General features: G+C 40.5%; 1 protein-coding gene across 16 annotated transcripts in view; it reads right to left on the bottom strand.

Moving 5' to 3' along the window:
- Positions 1-21,692, bottom strand: part of LOC121954421 (neurexin-1a) — a 283,026-nt gene that overhangs the window by 17,086 nt on the left and 244,248 nt on the right. For 13 of the 16 annotated variants that reach the window (XM_088087000.1, XM_088086999.1, XM_088087006.1 and 10 more), the window contains one exon: positions 595-682. In XM_088087000.1, coding sequence (XP_087943126.1) covers positions 595-682 — 88 coding nt within the window. The remainder of the gene's footprint in view (positions 1-594; positions 683-21,692) is intronic. The other 3 variants (XM_088087002.1, XM_088087007.1, XM_088087010.1) reach the window with 1 other exon arrangement.

The following is a 21,692-nucleotide window of genomic DNA, read 5'->3' as shown; positions in this document are numbered from 1 at the left end:
CATTTTACTATTTTCTCACAATTTGTGCATAACTTTTGCAGAGTTGGTCAGTGCCTTTTTCCCCAATGTTTTGAAAAGAAATCAAACCAGTTTGCTCAGGTTTCGCCCTGCTCGTGAAAGGCGTACAAATGCAGCATAAGAAAACTGAAGTTCGATCCAGGTTTCAAAGGGTTAAGCAATTGTAGTTAAAAGGTTAGTCTAGACCTGCCAAGTCCAGATTGTCCACTGCAGCCCGAGGCTATCCACATAAATACATTTTGAAAAAAACATTGCCTTTTATAAGTTTCACTACATTTACATTTTCCGTTCCTGTACACTGAAATATTATAACCAGTAAAACCATCGTCTGCGGCAGGATGGAAGCTTCCCAGACAGACCTAATAGATAGCCTCCGGCTTGCTGTATCATGCAGCCGGTGGTTGCCAGAAAAAGAGGAACTCTGCGTCTGAGAAGTTTCCAAGCTCTAACTAAAACTCCAATCTGCTCTTTTAAACACTGTGTGTTAGCCTAGAGTGTCTTGGTGGGGGTGGACTATGACACACAAAGACACACTGACACACCCAGAGAGAAGTAGAATAAAAAGAGATGACTAACCTAACCCACCTGAGCTCGGCTCACAGGGATCAATGTCCTCATCATCGCTCGGACACTCTGCTGATGCCACCAGCAAGTCGTCGGTGGTCTGAAAAAGAGAGAGGCACACAGTGGAGTGGTGAGGGCATGAAATACTCAGCTGCATCAATGGGGTAAGATGGCTCCCACTCAGAGCGACCAGTAGTGGAGTTTCCAGAGGGTTAGGTTAAGGAGAGCGGGGCAGATGAGATGTGAATCCAGACAGCTACACTGTTTGGCTGCTGGATTTATCTGTCAACACGGTCACACGCTGCCTGGCGCTGTAGCAGCTGCTGCACTGCTTTCCAGGCAACACTTTCCTTACAGAAATGAGATCTGATTATTGAGGAACAGCGGAGGCTAAAGTTCACAGCACAATTGTCAACTCGCGTGCTCAATTTGTGCTGCAGTGAGTGGCTTTGCATAGCCCTTCAAGGGATTGTTAAGAGCCATCACAAAACACCTCTGACATTTAGAGGACAACCAGCCATAAAAGTTTAAAAAAGATTGGAAAACAAAGGGCACAGCAGCCGAGGTTTAAATCAATATTTTTTTTTCTCATTTTTTTCCCCCCAAAGTATCTCTTTTACAAAATAAGCATCCAAAATAAACCAAAATCATGGCATATACAGAGATGCTTCATTATTCTGCTGCCACATCTACTCCAACAGCAAATCCATTTCAGACTGTTTTCAATGCACTTCTTCACCCGCCAGACACGATACATTTTACCCTCACAGAAAATGGGAAAGGGCAAACAAAAAGACCAGAAAAAAGTACACTGTAAAACATCATACTGCAATGTTCCTTTATAGTCTTGCTCCAGGCCATTTGATCAGCTCTGCGTTAAAGGTCATTTCATTTAAGCATGGCAGCCTCTTCAGGGCCGGGTTAGATTTTCGGTTATGGAGCTTTGCTAAGCAGAATAACCTGCTGCTATATATTTAGCCTTGTACCCTTACTTATCCTCTTTGTGCTAATATTTTTAAATCCTCAAATGCATGCTTGACAATATTTACTGCACTGGCATTTTTTCTACAGCTATGAAATTTTTAAAAATAAAAAAAGGAAAAAGGGGATGAGAAATGCATTAGGCCCCAAAAATGAAGATGGACTTGGGGTTTTATTCAATTTGTGCTATTATTTCACTGATGTTTGACTGTGCATCAAAATATATCTCCAAGTTGAATTAGTATTGACTCATCTTAAGGAAATTAAAGGTGATGTCATTTTGCTTAACATCCATTTGGCTGCATATAATGCGATTTTATTGTGACTGTAACATCATTTCGACATTCTGAACACGGACCAACATCATCTTTACATAATAGACCTGGAAATGATAGATCAAACCCATTAAGGGAGTTGTGGCGGAGGGCTGTTTTTGGTGCATCTGTGCCGGGTGAGGCCCGGGGAAGCCATCCAAATGTATATTTAATTTGCTGTGCATGAGGCTGATATACAGCGTCGGCCATCCAGATGGCAAAACCGCCGGATCCTGGAGTGCCACATCCATCACTTCAGCCTTGTGATTTGTTTTTCCTGGCGGGAGATCTTGACACTCTGCACTCACTGGCAGAGGTACGGGAATCAAGGAATCAATACTCCCTCACTCTTCTTCCCACCTTACCACTCTCATTCTCTCCCTCTCTCCCTACCTCGCACATCCTCTCTCTCTCTCTCTCTCTCTCTCTCCTTTCAACTCTGTCCTTCAGATTTATTTGCAAGCGCAGAGAGGAAGCAATGTGATGTGGGTGTAGTAGATGTAGGTTAACTCCCTATAGAATAACCTGAGTGGAGGTGTATGCCCGTTCATATTTATATGTTTCCGTCTCCTCATTCAGGTCAGAAAGCTACAGCAGGAGGCCTTCGACTCCGTCTCCACTGTGAAATACAATTATGAATATGGATATTTGTTTATCTATTTAAACTAATTTATAATGGATGGTGCAGATATCAAATTTCAGACCTTTTTGAAACAGATGCACAAATTAAAGCTTTGATTCATCTATGTCTCTTTTGCTTGCAAAAACTAGAGAAAATTAATTATGAAAGGTCTGACCTTTAAAAATCTGACACACTGTAATAACTGTAAGGAGCTGAATAAATGTGTCATAGCAGCTTGATTGGGATTTTCATATAAGTGACAGGGAACCATGATTTATACTTTAATAACAATGCCATAAAATAATGTCATTTCACCCTCCAAGGACAAAGGCTGTGTGTAACTGGAGCTCAACTGTGCCTGCGAGCCACCTCAAAGTCCAATCCTTCTGTGATCTTATCAAAATATCAACCCTCTATGCTACACTTTTAAATGAATCGTATGTGTAGTGGGGAGTAAGCCTCTGAATCAACGCTAAAATGAATTCACGTGTTACTGGGCGTCCGTGTGCCAGCCAGGATTAGCGTGTAGGTCAACATTTTGATGTGGTCATGACCTGGTTGAAATCCAATAACATTACCAATTCATGGTGTCCTCCTCCAACGCTTGGCTTCTTTCTCACCCGTGACAATTCAATGTGGGCTATGTGCCGGGCTTACCATGCAATTTAGCCACCGTGATGAAAACTGACAGGTAGCTTGGCTGCGATGTCTGAAAAGGACACTGAAATTGTATTTTTTTTTCCATATAGGAGAAAAAAAGTGTGGGATGTGCATGTGATGGTTTTTACATTTGTGTGATTTAGAGTTAAAAATAAAAAAAATCCTGGTTTTAATGGCATCTTTTTATGAAGTTTTCCTGAAATACTGTATGTTTTTGGGAGGGTTCATTAGCTCAGCAGAGTCAGATTTACTGATGCGAAGAGCATCATGCCTACAGGAAAGATGCTCCAATAGATAAGCGTATAAACAAGATGTACCTGTAGTTCATTTTATGAAGGTACTTCTAAAATGCTAAAAGCAAGGGCTCTGGGCTTGCAAAGCATCATTAATCTAGCGGTAAAGTGCTGAAGCCATGGTGAACCTAAAGCACAGCTCATTTATCTGCCTCTGCTCAGAGCGGCGAAGAGCCCACTCCTATGAGATGTACAGAGAAAACCTGGGGAGACAGTTGGGAGTATGAAACACACAATAGCAGAAAAAGAGATACTGTGGAGAGAAACCAGCTTTTAGAGTTCATACAAAATGTATGAAAATGTTCATGGTTTCCAAGTACAGTGTCATTTCAAATACTTTTGGTGTCAGGGGAGTTTTATGTACAGAGCTGGGAACAGAAAAATAAATCCTCGTGGACCTTATAGCGAAGTAAAGCTATCGACTGACCTTGGCTCGTGCACTGATTGAACCATCAAAGGGGATGTGGACCAGGAAATTCCAACCTGACTCAGCCGAAGGCGCCCTGGTGCTTTCTTTAGCACTGTCATGCTGGCTTTCGATTGCGGACGATTGATAATGGTCCTCCTTAATGAGGTGTCCAGGTCTGCATGCGTGCTCGCTAAAGCTTAGTCAGCAGTGTCATTCTGCTGGACACCAGGTTATCTACAACCCCACAAACACTTATCTGTCCCCTGCTAATGCTCAACTGCACAGTGTCCAATACCACTCGCTAATAACTACTGTAAGGAGTGGGAGGCTTTACTATAATGCACTACATTTGTACACTTCTCCCCTGGAAGCATGTTTTCCCCTCTTAATCCTGGCGGGGAGACGAGGGGAGGGCTGCTCTTCAGAGAGGATGCTGTGTGCTGCTAACCTGGTGCTCCAGAGCAAGAGACACCTTCTCTGTGATAACCTGTCGGCATGTCTCTATGGAGAGCCGTGGGTTTTCACGTTGTTTTCTCTCTGGTCTAATTTGATGAATGCTCTCTGGCACACAACATGTCTCTTTGGAGACGAGCTGAAAGTCAGGAGGACACTGAAGGCATCTGAAGGGTTTATCCGAAGCATGCCTCTGCTGTCCCGTTAATGTATTCCACTGAGGATGCTCGCTGTTTTCTTTTGCCTTCCTGCTTTTTTGTTGTTGCTTTTTTTCTCCCTAGTAAGCCCTGTTTTTGTCCAATATAAGCTCTTGCTTTGCAAAGCTCTTTCTCTTGTTATATTGCTCATCTGTGACAATAATAAAATTGATATTTTTTTTACTCGATGTCCGTAATCTGTTGCTCATTAAGACCTGGTGTAAATCCCGATACTTTCTCAGACTGCCAACAATGCTGTGTTATTATCAGCCAGTAAATTCTGGGTTGACTGAAAAATCAAAAGAGAAAATGGCTTAGCTACACACAAAAAGCATTCCTGTCGGCTACTGCACACAGACCTGCAGCTTTTGCCTTGTAACTTCTAAACTTTGCCCCAAAACTTACTTACAAACTCTCTACATGGTGATGTTATAAAATTCAAAGAAGGACAAAAGCTCACTTCAATAAACACAGTTTTATTCATGTGGAGTGTTATTATATTGTCTATAATAACTATATTTTTTTGCTAATGAAACCTTTTGGTGAATAGACTTGCACTTGTACAGTGTCTGTCTTGTCTTTGGACCACTCAAAGCACTTTACCACTATTAGTCACATTCACTTATTCACACACACATAAGATATACTGGTGGTCAGGTCTACCATATAAGGTGCCACTTACTACTCAGTAAAACATTCACACGCAGTTCAATAGATAGGGATCAAACTGGTGATCTTCCAAATAGTGGACGACCCCCTGTACTTCCTGAGCCACAGCCCTTTGAACAAACGGGGCAGCTTTTAGTGTCTTAATCACTGTATGAAAATGGGATTCTAGGATGTGAAGGAGACACGAGCATAATGTGGAATCTGCATTTCACCTTACGAACTGTTCTTGTGTAGCTGAGATATCAAGGAAGATAATTAGCCACTAATTATTACTATATTTGATAGTACCAAGGGTATTGCTCCACTAATTACAATCTGTTGGAAGCATTTTGTATTTTTCTAAAAGAAATACAATATTGCATCTTTAACTTTTTTCTTCCAAAATGTAACCAGGACAAGCAAAAAAATCACTAACTGCTGCAATGTTTTTTTATACTGTTCATGGTACTGTCCTCGTGTTCATATCCATTCTCTTTTGGCAATCCCACATACATCATACCAAGGCTACACTCAGCACTCCATTTTGAGCCAATGCTATAGCTAAAAGTGTTATTTATATCTTGTCTGTAATTGGCAGCAGCCCTTGAAGCCAAAGCTCCAAATGCCCCTAAAGGCAGAGGAATCAGTATTCTTTCCATGTTCCTGCTTGAACCGTGTGCCATTATTTCTCATGCTGGCACTGATTTACAACGATAGTGGCCTGCTAGTGTCCAGATCTGACCAGAGTTGTAGTCTGCACAGACTAATTGGGAGGAGTTTGTTGTCCTAAGCTTCACTTTTGCAGCAACACATCATTAGTGTGCCAGAGAGAGAGAGAGAGAGAGAGAGAGAGAGAGAGAGAGAGAGAGAGAGAGGGAGAGGGGGGGAGACAGAGACAGAGAGAGAGAGAGGCGATGGGTCGGCAGATAGAAACGGCTCATGGTTAGACACGGGATGAATTTACCCATGGCAGCTATCACTAACACTGCAGCAGGAGCTCTTATCAGAACGCCTGATGACATCCAAGTATCTAACTTAGCACCCTGGAACTAGGTCGATGTTGATGAATAATTTAGTCCCAGATGCTCAATAGATTCCAACTGAATAATGAAGGCGTGTGGGCCTCTAAGACTGTGAGTTCAGCTCAGTGTATTGCCTGGCCTTCGCCCACACTCTTCCTACTGCTGGTCTGCCAAGCTGTCAACATCATGGACTCACACAGACACAGACTTCAGCAAGGCTGAAAGACAAAGGAATGACATTATCGCCATCACAGCTCAACCGCACACATACAGTGTAACATACAGTGATGGATTTCTATATCTAACGTGCTTAACGTGTTCAAACCTCAAAATATTTAAGGCATCTTGATTCTTGGGGCTTTTCAACAATTAAAGAAACGCTCTGATGTGAGGCTTCATGGTGGCACGACAGATTGCCACTGCGGCTCAGCAGAGTGAGTGCTGAACAATAGGAAACAACCAGCTGGGTAAAAAATGGAGATATTTTCTCTGCTGTGTCCTCGCTGAAGAGGATTTACATCAGATTCTGCAATTCTCAGCAAATGGATCAACAAAGCTTCAGAACAGGCACTGCCAAAAAACATCAGTCAATAAACAAACTAAAAATATACGCAAAAGAGCAACAAACAACACCAGGTGCTTCATTATTTTTCGCAGGAGATGAGGAGTCTGAAATATTGTCAACTGTAAAATGACTGTTTCACTAACCAAGGCATGTTACTACAATCTGACTAGCTGCACTATGTGCTCTTTTAAAAAAACATAGTTCTGTCACAATAATTGCCTGGATCCAGACTCCAGACCTTGGAATCCGCCCACTCTGAAGAGATCAAGTTGACTGATTTGTCAACGATGTCAGCGACCAATGAGCGCCACAGGGGGACTAACAACGACACACAGAGGGCACTTATGACATTGTCAAGGTGTGTACTTTGCTCCACTTTCCGGCAAAACCACAAGGCTATGTTTGCATGGCAACCATATACATCCATGAAGGCACCATATATGTGTGGACTTCCTTACCCTAATTCCTCACCCTAGTTCTATATTAAAAACATGAGTCATCTGGACTCACACACTTTGACTGAAAGTTAATATGCTGTGCCTTTATCGCAAATAGAGAAGAAAAATGCAAAAAAATATAACTGAAAAGATAAAATTTGTGAAAATAACAAGCATGGTTAAGATAAACAGGTTTAAAAGTCATCTAGAAATTGCTTGTTATTGTAAAGTCTGTTTCAAAGCACTGAAACTACATGCCGTCGTCATATTTTTATGATAAACAAAACCAATCTCTCAAAAACAACCTTGACTTTTATGGCTTTAACAGCTTCAATCTAAGTAAAATGAAAAAAAAAAGGGGTCACAAAAATATCTTTATTGTTCAAAGCTGTCAGTAATTGCCTGACGCATATGAGCAGGCCACTGAGTGCAATCAGTAGGCAGTGTGATTTCTCACAGCACCTGAGAACTCATGCTAAAAAAGATGCTGGCATTTCTCAAAGGCAATTAACTCTTCTTCTTCTTTCTGTTTAGGCTGCTTGTGTATATGCCATAATGTAAAACTGGCCTTGGTGGACAGCTGTTTTCACTTGCTAAGTTATGAGACACCATCCCTTTTGGGAGAAAGGCTTTGCTTTATTTAAAACGAAGCAGCTGTTGCTGCAACTGGACCTCAGGCAGAGTATCAGTGTGTCATTAAAAAAAGAATGGTCGGAGGCTCTCCATCGCGTCCCCTGGTACCCACATGTTCCTGTCTTGCTATACATCTTCCTGGAGGCTTAAGTCACCGCACACCAGACAGTCTAACAAGGTGCTGGGAGGCAGCGTTACACACCTGGTACACCCACAGTGCACAGTGTGGAGACATCTTTTCACAAAGGAAACACACACATGGCCAAGCTGACTGGTAATGATATTTAATTTTTGTTGTTCAACAGTCTGGTGGATTCAATCTGCGCTTTGTTAACGTGCATGTTTGCAAAAGAGCATTGGGTTCCATTATTACTGAGGTGTGCAAAGGTTGGTAATATAACAGTGTGTTGATGGATTTCTTATTGTGAAAGTAAAACAGAATACAGTAAAACCAGCAGACTTTGTTCCTAACATGAAGAGAAAAAAAAAAAAACAATACAGCTTGGGAATGAGTGAGCAGTGACAGGTCAATTGCTAGCTTGGTCCCAGAAAAGCTACAGCTGCATAAAATGAAAGGCTGCAATTGAAAGAGCGATACAAAGGCACAGGTCGGGGCTAATGTGGGAGTGTAGAGTTACACTGTACAAGAAGATATGGATATGAGGTAAATACAGAGCTGCTTCAAAATGTACACATGCCTGTGCCCTCATTAAACGCACTCCCTCTCGGGGACCTGAGAACACTGCTTTATGAGGACTCCTTTTAATGTGGCTGCTTCAAGGCACTGCTGCGCTGCTTTGTAGATGTTTCTCAAGTCCCCCTCAGGACCCCGTTCAACTTATTTTCCAGGAACAGTCATTCCTGTGGCCTTAATGCAAATTTCACCACTTTAGCACGGTTTGTGATATGGCTCAGACACCAGGGTAACCAGGAAAAGTTGTCGGGCTGCGTGGGAGGGAACACAGTCCATTTCCCAGTCAGCGCCTGCCTGCGTCACACTATCACCCATCAGTCACTGACTCAGAGTGAACCATGTGTGACTGCTGCCTAATTTGTCCCTGCGTACAACTCGAGACATTCTGTGCGACAAATGACAAACAGTTGATATTTTGATTTCTAATTACACTCTGTGCTCATTATTTATTACTGGGGACGTATCAATAATGTGCACACAATATGGACAAGTGCCTGTAGTCACCTCGCAGTGCAGAGACAGTGCACATTGTGCGGCTGCCATGTAGGATACAGCTTCAAGCAGATTACACCGGAGAAGGCTGGATTCCTTCTGTTAGCTACATGCTCTAAATGATAAAATCTTAATATGAAATTCATAACACTATCTACTTCCATCTACCTCCTACGCCCCCCCCTCATTTCTTCTCTGTTCTGCCTTTGCATAAACACTGCTCCACAGAAGTATATTATAGTATATATTACATGGTCGACTTTGTCCCACCCCCTTATCCCTGCATTCACACTTCTCAGATAAATGAAATCTGTCTGCATTGAAGCATTTTCCCCTCTGGATGCCCTGATATTTTCGTTATCTGAAATCGAATCTGGAGCTCTGTGCGTGTCTGTAGCTTGCCTTGGTAGTAATCTGGCCTGAGAGCAGAGAGCTGCCCTGGAGGAATATCATACACTAAGGATAAGCTGGGGAGTAAGGGAGGAATAACAATTACCCGAGAATGGCTTGTAATCACGGCGCTTTCTATCTAAATGCTAACATACAAACACTTGTCATTTTGGGGAAATTGTTCGGTTCAATCCAAAGCGTCTGTGTAATTCTTCTTCTTTTTTTTTTTTTTTTGCTCCTTTCCCTCAAAATCTTAAAATAGATGACAAATCTAAGCATGTGTCTGCGTGTGTTTTTTGAGAAAGAGAGAGCGGTAGAGGAGGAGATATGCAGCGTGGCCACAAATCACTGTCTTCCTGACTTTACCTGCGTCTTGACATGCAGTCCCAGTCCCTCATCAGGTGACAGGAACAAATTTGTCATCCTAATATAGATGCCATCACTGCTGAGATGAATATACACAGGACTAATTCCCAGGTGTAACTTTTGCAAAAACATGACATGAGGAAAGAGGAAGAGAAGCTTTGCCCTACAACCGCAGACCGGGTCGCCTGTGGCTCCCACAGAGCGTCATCATAATCAGATTCCTGTCCTGCAGGTCTGGATGTGTCATTCACAAAGGGACCGACTGCTGTAAACTAATGAGCAATGCTTTCGTTCAGCAGAGATGGAACAAAAGCACAGTGTTACAAATGTAGGGTTAAAATCATGAAAAAAAAACTTTAAAATGGAAAGCCTAAATCAGCAGCATTTATTGAGTCTCTAAAGCAAAATTGATTTTTCATCACTAATCCATCCTTGTGGCAGTGCTGTGATGTTGTTCAATTTTTGACTGGACCTGTTTTTATTTATTTATTCATAGATAATGTTTTTTTCAGTTTTTTTCCTTTGACTTGTTATTCAGCTTGAACTTGCATAAAAGATGCTTTGTTTTTTTAAAAAAAAATCTTATGTAGCTTTAAAGGAATAAATCTACAACTTCGGATAATACGCATGTTTAAGATTGAAAGGATTTCTTCATCCCCCAGATGGCTGTTTGTATATCAGTTATTCAACCCATGTTACACCGAATTTGTGAAGAAAACTCTCTCATGCCTGTGGTGAACAAAGAATCCAAAAAGAGTGAGAAGAAACGTGGTGTTCAGGGAGAGCAGGGAGACCAACAGCTCCCGTGTTCAGCGAGGTAAAATGCCTGTTTTGTCAACTGAGTCTGGCTTTGAAGAGAGCAAAGATATGTTTCACTTTCCGTTCAGTTCCCGGTGGGAAAGGGTTGTCTTCTTAGGAAGTAGTAAACATACAACTGGATAAATGAGACTTAGATCATACTGCACGAGCTGTGTGGGAGTTTGTAAACTATTGTTTTAGTATAGTTTTGCTGTTGTTAAGCGCAGCTGCCTAGGACTTCAATTCATCAAGAATATTTACTGTTTTTGGATTCTTCTTTTACCGGCATATACAAGTGGTGATTTGGGGCGTAAAGTATTCCTATAAAACTGAGCATGTTTTGTTGTCATGGCATGTAAACACTGACAGTTATTACACGTATCGCATTTTTTGCTTTCCTGCCACGAGTACGAGGAGAACACTGATGCCACTTTCACGTCTTTATGCTAAATATGAAACAAGGGCCCGCCTTCACATTAACTTAGCTTAGCACAGAGACTGGAAAAAAAGAGAACACAGCTAGCCTGGCTCTGCTGGACGGAAACTAAATCCACCTATACCAGAAATTCTGCAGCTCACAAATGAACTATTCAACAGTTTAAATTCGTAGTTTAAATCCATACAAAAGCCTAAGTGTAAACACAGTTGCTCTTTAGAGTCTCTACTGGGTAAATGGCAACCTCAGAATTCCAAAACATGCCCTTTTTGTGGTTTTGTACAGAATAAACAAACAAGTACATGTGTTAACAAGTGAGCTTTACATGTCTGTTACCCTTGAACAGAGCCCGCCTGGCTGTTTCCAGTCTTTGTGCGAGGCTAAGCTTACTGGCTGTAGCTTCTGTTCAGTCATAAGAACTGAACATCTAACTCCTGGCAAGAAAGAAAATGTTTCTCAAAAAGACCAACTATTCATTAAATAAATTTAGATTCATGTAAGCACTTGTTGGCGTGATTGAGTTACATTCCTTTCCCAAGGCTGTTTCTCCATTACTCTCTTTCTCTTGTCCACCTGCCTAACAAACTAAGAGGCTTCATTTGCTGGCATGTGGATGCTTTTATTTCATTTCTGTACCTCCTGGAATTTGTTTTACCTTAATTAAATCTATCCGGTAATGATGTTACTTTATATTATCCTCCCTCCCATCCCTGAATTCACCTTTATAGTACTGATCTGGTGTTCAACATCAGATCAAGATAGCTGCTCCCTGAACACGACCAGCCATCGTGACATCTGTACGGTACGATCCTAATCTAAGGCTCTTAGTAGCCGTAGACTCAATTACTATGCTGGCATGAAACTTAAGTTACAGAAAATTTGATAGATAAACAGATTTACACCCCACAAATCCAGATCTTCAAGTTTACTTTGCAACCAATTACATTTTCTTTTCCACAACTGAAGGAATAAAGTACAGGTTTTATCTGACAAAACAATGATATCATTTCTGGACAAGAACTAAAATGTATCATTTCTGGACAAGAACTAAAATGTTAAATGTGACAGGCATTGCATGTATTATAAAAAAAAAATAAAAAAAGCTTTTAGACCCATAAGCCAGTTTGTGCCTGAGACTTTCTACCCGCTTTTGAGAAAACCACTTTTAAAAATTGAGAGTGCTCGGCACAGCTCAATGAGCAGTTGGCACGGAGCTCAGGTTCATGAATGTGATGTATAAACCAGCTGATCACAGAATCTTGCAGGTGGGAGCAATGCACTGCAGGACAAATTGTATCTTATGTTCAACAGTTGGCCCCGTACTACTTTGTGTTTCTACAAATCATAACAGCAAATGTCCTGAGAGACAACAATATGGTCTATAAAACATGCTGTAAAGCTGTCAGTGTCAGTATCTGCTCCACGCACAATCCAACACTTTATAAAACAACAGAGACAGCATTCACAGTGCGTAGGTTTCATTTTTGTCATCCAAACAGACTTAGTGGGACAATCTGCAGTCCTCTGTAATGCTGCCAGTAATGTGAAACCTGTAACAACAAAGATGCTTCTTTGTTGCCTATCTTAATAATGGCAGTGTGGATGATGTACTTGGCTGGAACAATTTTAGAAAACCTTTAAAACAAACAGAAAATAAAGCACCAAAGGGAGACAAGACGTCCTGGGGCCTCAGCTAGCTAACGTTCAGATCATGTACCTGCTGCAGACAAGCATTTATCAAACACTCATCAAGCATTCATCAAATCATGTGAACGCACGTCAGCACACGCTGACATGTATGTGTCTACTCCTGCCAAGGTGGACTGGATCCAGTGCGTCACATGGACTCTATGTGTACAGCACAATGTTGAAGGGCAGCCTGCATAATGGCCCCTGGTGAGGCTGAGATGATGGATAGGGTCTGTCGCTGGGAGTGAACGCCGCGGGCCTGGGGCCACTGCGGGTCTACGGCGTTACCTCCTTTGCCATCTGTCAGCACTGGGTGGGCACAAACCCATGACCGAGGCCTCGGGCAGCTCACACCAGGACCACCTTGAACAACGCACCTCACTTTCAGGGCAAGGTGGGGAGGTCAGAAAGACACACAAGAGCTGCACAAGTGAGCTGTCCATCTACATATGCTGCAATTCAACTGGTTTCTGCTCTCATCTGATGATTGTTACACATGCAACCATTGAATTATCCACTCATTTTCTTCTTGCTTTCTTAAGCTTGGATATGTGGTGACACCAGGGCTTTTCATAAGGGAATATATGACAATGAATATAATAAAATGGAAAAAATTAATGGTGCACCTGTCAGTGAAGGGAGCCATTTGATAGCTATCGCTCTTTTTTTTTCTCAAGCTTGCAGGATCTCAGAAGCATGATGGTCAGTCTCATACATCTGCATTGCAGGGGAAATCTTATCCCGAGGATGTTTTCTTTCCGTGAATAATTGAAGGCACTACAACCTCACAGGGCACCGACACTCAAGTTAAACACTGCAGTATGTCTCGAAGTCCATAAGACAGTTAGATTTACTATCCTGAATGACATAAGACTCACTGAACACAACTGAATCCTTCTCCCTGTTAATGTGAAACTACAAATCCAATAGTATGTTTTCACAGTACAATAACTGCCTGAGAAAATATCACAGTTAACGGTATTACACAATTATCCTTATGACTTACTATAACCCTAAAAGGTCCAGGGGGCAGGATTTAGGAGGATATATTGGCAATGGAATGAAAAATAATCATTAAGTATGTTTTCTTCAGTATTTTATCACATAAAAGTCATTTTCATAACTTTAGAATGAGCTGTTTATATCTACCTGAGGACTGAGTCCTCATCTATGTAGATCGCCAAGTTGCACTACAATGTGTCTGCAGTAGCCTAAGTAGACAAACCAGACTCTTGCTCTGAATAAGGACATTTATGATTTTACATTGGCCACCATAGTTTGCAGTCCCTTTGGATGAGAATGACATAAAAACACTGATTTTTTTAAATATGAAACCGCTTTAAGTGTTTTTATCTGTGAAATCACCTGTTCAATTTGTTTTGGGAAGGAAGAGACCTCTGCAGGTAAAGCAGCTTTTGGTAAAATCTTCTTAACAATGATCACTGAAGGAAAAAAACCAGGATAAATTTCAGCTGCTTGAAATCTGCAATCCTAACCTCTCTTTGCCACTAAATACCCCTTAATATGTACACACTGCTCCTTCAAAGGGATGCAGATATTTTTGTTAAACAAAATAAGAATGTGTAAAAAGTCTCACTTTGAAAATAAAATAAATGAGTTTCTCTGTCTAAATACATTTTTGTCAAATACAGTATATTAAGCAAATGATATGGTATGTAAGCATCAGTTTTTGTACTACTGTATGTCAGAGAAGTAGTATACAGTATACCCTATGTTAAACATTGTGTGTTTCCTTGGCAACCTCTAAGTTTGTTGTGCATGTTTTTTAATTGGTGAGTTCACAGAGGTGGAAGTTGGAAAAAAAAAGGATGCCTGGTTTTCATCCAACAATAACATCTGCATCTAGATGAATTGAGGAAAGCAGCTCCACATAGTTTGAATGTTAAGAGCAATTTCTTTTCATACAAAAAGGAGACCAGAGAGAAAAAGCATGTAAAATCATCTCTGCAGATCAGTAATTTCCTATTTAGGCTCCACTCAGTGCAGGAATTACACATTACAATTATTAGTTAAAAAACCCGGCTCTGATTAAATCTGATTTGATCATGTTATCAAGTGGAACAAGGAAAATTAGGGTAGGGGCTGGCTGATTTTCAAGGTAATCGTGAAAGAAGTGCTAGCTTTGATGAATGGTCAGTAATTCTTCAGAGGAGAATGTATTCAATTCAAAACATTTAACTACTTTATGTTTTTTTTTTTAATAAATTGGACTTTAAAAGCAAAAGATCAGAATGTTAGCAACTCAATCTATTTCATCACCTACACTTATTGAAGTTAATCCAAGCAAAAATATCTATCTTATCAAATATGTTCCCACCACAAAAGGAGGATATCAATATAAAGAGAAGAAAAAGACATTATGAAAATGTTTGATATAGGATGTACCTACCACTATTTCAAAAAAATCATTTGACTTATTTCATGATAGATTCATTTTAATAGAGTCCATGAGGGCCATTTCCACATCTGCTGGAGATGGGCAGCATTTCATTTAACCGTCATCTGAGTTCACTGGTGGCCAAATTACATACCATTTACCCTCAACAGCCTGGTATCTTTCCTCTGACTCTATGACTTTCCAATAAAAACAAAAAGCAATAAAAGCCACCTTGAAAAAACCCATCCGTCATGAAATTCAGCGTTGAGTGCAGTGTGTTTATGAGCGGTGATCACATGGCTGACACCAGCACAAACACAGATGGGTACAAATCCCAATGCCATGAAATGAACAAACAAAGAAAACCTATGCTTTTCATTCTGCAATAAAATGAACAGGAACATTCATTTTAACTGCCACCTATTCAGAATACTGTTCTCGCTTTGTCGTTAAACGCTCGCATTTTTTCCATTAGTTAACGAGAAAAGTGACTTTCGACTAAGCGAGTGTATGCCTGTCAATCAAAAACAACATGCTGTACTATTTTGAGCAGTCTGTGTTTAATATATTGGCGAAATTAAATAAGTAAACTGATGACTTTCTCACTGTTAGAGAGGACAGGCGTGAGATACCAGAATGGCTAATCTTGTATGACAGGCAACTGGAAGAGCAGCAAGTTTAAAAGGCTGACTACGACTAACTCAACAAGGTGTAGTCATTAGGCATTTTGGGGCCAAACAGTTTTGGGGACTCCCTGAGAGGAACTGCCCATCGGGGAGCTCCTCTCGAGAACGAAATATCTTCAAGGGTTTTCTTTCCCCTTTGTATTGCTCATAGGAACACACACAACAAGTCAAAAGTGTGTTTTCTTATTTCCACTGTTGCATATGCTCAGTAAAACTTAGACATCACTATTTGTCCATTTGTCTTTGTTTTCTTCCTTTTGTTTTCATTACAAGCTGTTGTTTGTGTTTTGTGTTGTATGCACAGCTAACACATTTTAACAAATGGCTCCTGCCTTGCTGCATTGGCTGTGTTTGACCAATGCAAACTCACCTCACTCATGGTTGCTCTTGTGCAGAGGGAGAAACTACTCTGAAATTGGAGCTAAAAAAAGTCCCTTAAACAAGGTTCTAAAAACTACGACTGTTCGGGGGATTTTTAGGACAAGGTTATCCAAACTATGAACAGGTTACTCTAGTCTGTGACCTGTTGTCACAGGCTTTGCTTTTGTTTCAGAGGCAAGTTCCTGTACTTAAATCTAGACACTGTTCAAGAGCTGAAACTAAACTCAGGTTACAGGTATTCTGGGGGAAGAAGTTGTTATGCATTTGTCCACAAAGACAGTTCCTTACTAGCTTAATTACATTCTCCAGTGACATTTGGGTAGTGTTGGCACTCTCCAAATTGTGTTTCATTTCCAGCAGTGAGCTATTTTTCCAGGAAGTAGTGAGGCAGCCTGGCCAATCGTTCATGCACTATATACTATTTTATTTTTCAGAAAGTGCCACCTGTGTGCCCTCCTTTTCAGTAGGGAATGGAGCAGCCACTTTTTGATGGTATGGAGCAGAGTGGGAGCTGAATTGGCAGCTGTCGGTGCATCCTGCAGGGCAGAGACCTGTCCCAAGGGACGCACCTGACTGTGAAGAACTGGTCTATGGGGAGAGAGCTGTGATGCTTTTCCTCTGTTCTGTCGACCTCCTACAGCAGGTGGGACCCCTCAATTAACTTCACCATACTGACATTTAAAAGTCATCACATGTAAATGTAAAAGAAATTATGCATTAGTGTTAATTTTTCCATTGCTGTCTGTCTCAGAACTGAACTGCAATCGCCTACCACACAGAGCATAAAAATGGCGACGTTGTCCCGGTTTTGCCTTTCTTGCTGACATATATTTTGGAACTTTCTTTGTAAATCACAATGAAAAAAACAAGGGATAACCTAGACCATGAATATAGGGCTTCTTACAACTTCACAATATGGCAAGCTCAAGGTTATGGGTTGTTAATATTCTACGGAGAAAAAGAGCCACAAAAAAACTGTGGCACAAGTGAAAAGTGACCTGATTTGAAATTACTTTCACAGAGTGGTGCCAATCAGTCTGATCATGCTCTACATAGTAAAAACTGGCTTTTCATAGGTGTCGACTCTGCATGTATGATTTCAAGTTCATTAACAACAGGTAGAACTAGAAAATAAAGCTGCGGGATTGTTCTTTTATCGGATGACAGTTTTAGATTTGTTTCGATGGTGACTTGATCTTATTCCAATTTATTTGGAAAGCGCAGTGTTGAAATGTAACAGTAGATGTTGAACTAAATGAAGGCGGAATCATCCTTAAGCTCATATCCAAGTATCATATCATGTGGCACAATTAAAGAACCTGCACTGCATGTGTGCAGTTGCCTGAGGAGTGCTTAATACCCAAGATAAGTCTCAGGTCTGAGTATTGATGCATGCAGGATTAGTATTAAATCTAGGCTGTGCAGACTTATTGCAGCCTTAGCTTGTAAAACAATAATCCCTACCAGTATCAAGACAATCACAACATTGCCTAAAGGTGGAACCAGACACAATAAAGAGACATGGTGCATGGATGATTATTAAAGAAGAGATGCAGACTGAGCAGTTACTGGATACTAAGTTGCAGAAGATTTTTCACCACAAGATTACCGTGACACTAAGTTTATTATAGTGTGTTTGTAAGAGCCAGCTAGGGAGGCTGCCCAAACACTGCACTGAAGGTGTAGCAGTGCAGCATGTCAAATCTTCGATTATCCCAGTGAATTATAGAGAGGCCAGGTTTCTGCCCCCCGTCTCAGGGACCAAGACAAACAGAGCCACTACAAGGCAGTTCAGCCGGAACTGAACCGTGTGCTGTGAGTGCAAATGAAATGGCCGACACAATGTGTTTTGAATGTTCCTCACTTCCCCTGAACGACCATTACACCCACCTCACCTAGGGTTAATTCAGAAATGGTGAGGCCAATTGGCTATTTGGTGGCAGTGATGTGACACAGTGGCCATTCATTCTCTGCAGGGACGGGCTATAATCTGCATTTCTTGAATTTCCACAAGCAACAAGCAATAAAACAAAAATTGCGCTATGAAAGAAACATGCCAAGCATGAAGTGTCAGATGAGGTCAAAGATTACTGTTGTGTTTAAGAGGTACCACATTGGCCATATATGAGACAATGCTTCCTATACCCCTGAAAAATTGACAGTTGTCTTATTTTCCATAAGAGCAGATATCCTAATGACTTTCATGATTCTTTGACTTTTTCGTTAGCACCACCAGCAGGTCAAAGTTTTAACTTCTTCGGGGAAATTGCTTGACCTCTAATGTGTCAGTTGGCACAGACGTTTTTACTGACAGTCATTGTTGACAGACATTGTAGCCTGACTTTGGCTGACATTCTTGGTATTACGAGAAACATCTTGACTAATCGATGGACTGTTATGAAATATCCTATAGATATTCAAGGTTCCTTGAGTATACATTTTATTAATGTTGCACAAACCATTAGAAATATAATTCTATCGAGTACTTTGGGTTTTGACTAAATACCTGCAAACCTATGACATTTTCATTAGTCTGAGCTACAGTTTGTGTTAAGCACTAAGTAGCAAATATTGAATTGATGATGAATCTTGTGAATATTACCTCCTAAGCATCAGTAAGTAAGCACTGTAAATGTTGGCATGCTAGCATGCTGATCTTAGCACTTATGTCATCGAATTGCTGTGTCTATCTCAGAGCAGCGTGATTTAATTTAGATGATTTAAATTTAGTTTTTTAAAACCATTCTGAGAGGTTACATAAAAAGTACACTATTGTATTGCAAAGATATTGAGAAGAGAAAAAAGACCGACTCTATTGGGTCTGCCACATTCAGCGCTAAATTTAGCCATGTCATTGAGTACTTACTAATGATACTATAAAACAGAAAAAAATCGTTTTAAGCATGACTATTATCAAAAAAAAAGAAAACGGCTGTTTGATGCTAAATGCCATATTTTGTGTTTTGCATATTAATACATTACTACAATTCTGTGACATTCCTGTATCTACAGCATACTATAATCATACAGCATTCATCTCCTTAAGTTTTCTTTCCTTGTGTCTCTCCTTGATGCTCGAGCTAATAACTTCAGCTGATGTTCCTGCAGACAGGACTTTTGGTGGATGGCAGCCTCACACTATGATGGCTCGTGAGATTTATACACTGTATGTGCGCTGGCCAGGGTTGATAATACAGAGCATGCAGGTGAGGATCTATCACTGTCAAGAGCTCTCAATGGCTCAACAAGATAGCAAGCTTTCAGCTTTTTTTTTTTTTTTTTGCTGGGAGGGTACAGTAACAGCTACATAGCACGCTATCTCTTACCCTTGAGTGGTTTTGATTAAGCATCATCTGGTGTTAAATGCCCTCTTGCTTTAGCTTGACATTTTCTTTCATTTTGTCCGCAGCTCTTCAGAAAGCTGCAACATACTTTATGTTGCTGAATTGGCTCTGGCTTCCATGTGTTTAGTTATTTAAGGTGAGAACAGATAACTTTTTCTCCACTTGTGTTTTCAAGTAGTCTAACTGTTGGCTCAAGACAACCGGAGCACTTTCCATACGCCTTAGTAACAACTACCAACAACATAGAACAAAAGCATTTTTACTCATTAATTTAGTCTATAATGAAGACATGAAAGTAAATAGAAATGCTTCTAGGCTGCCTGCCTGACTAGATCGCCAGACAGTTTTAATTTTCCTGGGAGATCGCACCCGGTGGCAGATAGAATTACACAGTGAAAGTGATGTTTACAGGGAGGCAATCTAAACGCAGATGGTGCCATTATTCTATTAGCCATTACATTGGGCAATCAACATTTACTTCATAATGACACATTAAAGCTAAAACTTGTCTATCACCAGTTTAATGTAGGTATTACAATGATTGCACATTTGCAGTCAAATGTTACCTAATATGAAAAAGTAAAGTACAATGCCTGCAAAAAAAAAGATAGCGCTATCAAACACATCTAACTAAAATGAGTGGCGAAGGTCAATGGAGACAGTATATATATATATAAATAAAATGCAGTTGTAATTGTGCTTTGGTAATTACAAAGAACAGCTACAATTTAGTGCAGTAATCAAAGTCCTGCCAATGAAGCCTGTTACACTGAATTGAAAAATTGAAAGATTAACACAAGCTAGGTCACTGTTATGCTGATAGTGTCTGGTCATTGGCAGCGAGTGTGGCCATTAGACATGTGTAAGTTGGCAGTTTTCTTTTACAGTACTGTATATCTCAAATTTGTATCCGGTTAACACAAAGAAAGTTTACTTGGGGGAAGTACTCATTTTCCCGAACAATAAATAAATGAAGCAGAGGTAGCAATAGCCCAAAACACATCAGTAGGCCAGAGAAGAGAGTTGCACTTCTTGGTGAATGTGTATAGTAGCTGGCCCATTGTTTGTGTATACATACACAAGTGCATTGTGGTTTAATTGGATGTCGCCGGGCACCGCTACAGGGAGCAGACACTTCATTATGACACGACAGTCAGGCCCATACAGTAAGCTACCTCCCCCACACAGGGCAGGAAGCACACAGCAGAAAAAAAGCCACAGTAGAGAATACTCGGCATGAAAAAAGACATCCAAAGTATAGGTAACAAAAAGGTAACATCAAGGCTAGGTCTCACTCTTATTCGCTATCTCTGTATATGAGTGGGCTGCAAGTCCTGGATTTGAATCAATCCAATTATCCCTTAAGCAAAGGGGAATTCTAATCACTTTTAAAATAACACTTCTGACTCATCAGCTTTTTTCCCATGGTGCATTTCTTTCCTGATTAGACCAGTGTGCACAAAGATGATAATATTCTTTATTAATAAAGCCTGAGTGGACACCTAGTGGTTTGAGAAGAATGACATTAATGTAATGTTACCCATAAGCCAAAGCCCACAGTATTCAATAACAATAGAACCCCAGTCGGGCAGTTAGAGAACTTTTTGATGGGGCACCTGAGAGGCCAGAGTCCCCACAGACCCCTCAAAATCATTATACTAATGATGATTAGCACTGACTTTACCCTGTAGGAGATACGTGGGCTGGTGCAGGAAGACATACTCTAAATCTACAGAGTCAGTGTCACTGTCTGAGAGATTTAATTGTGCTGGCGTTTTGACCATGTGTGCATAGCGAGACATTACTGTTGGCGGCAAACTTGTTTAACTTCCTGAAGGCATGTATCAAGAGTAATCAGCTTTCAGAGGCTAGCGGTTATGTATATTTGTAAGAAAAACTGATGACTAATATTATTGTGTAAAGCTCTGTCTCATTCATTATTCTTCAAAATTACAATCCCTGTGGACACCAGTTTACTGACGATCTCTGGTGGACACAGTGGAGAAAAAATTATTCTTATATTCTTATATTATTATTATAAGTTTGTTTCTTCTGTTCAGTTATGTCTTGGTTTCTGTCACATGTATGTCAAACATATTATTTATGAGTATATGCATTTTTATATCAAACTCCCTATTTACTCTGTTTATAAGACCTTTAAATTTTTATGATAACTCAGCCTTGCACTTAGGCGTGATGTAT

Source organism: Plectropomus leopardus, chromosome 13 (assembly GCF_026936395.1).
Source record: "Plectropomus leopardus strain MGB_pleo_1.0 chromosome 13, ASM2693639v1, whole genome shotgun sequence".
Lineage (NCBI taxonomy): Eukaryota > Metazoa > Chordata > Actinopteri > Perciformes > Serranidae > Plectropomus > Plectropomus leopardus.
This window is presented reverse-complemented; position numbering and strand designations above follow the sequence as displayed.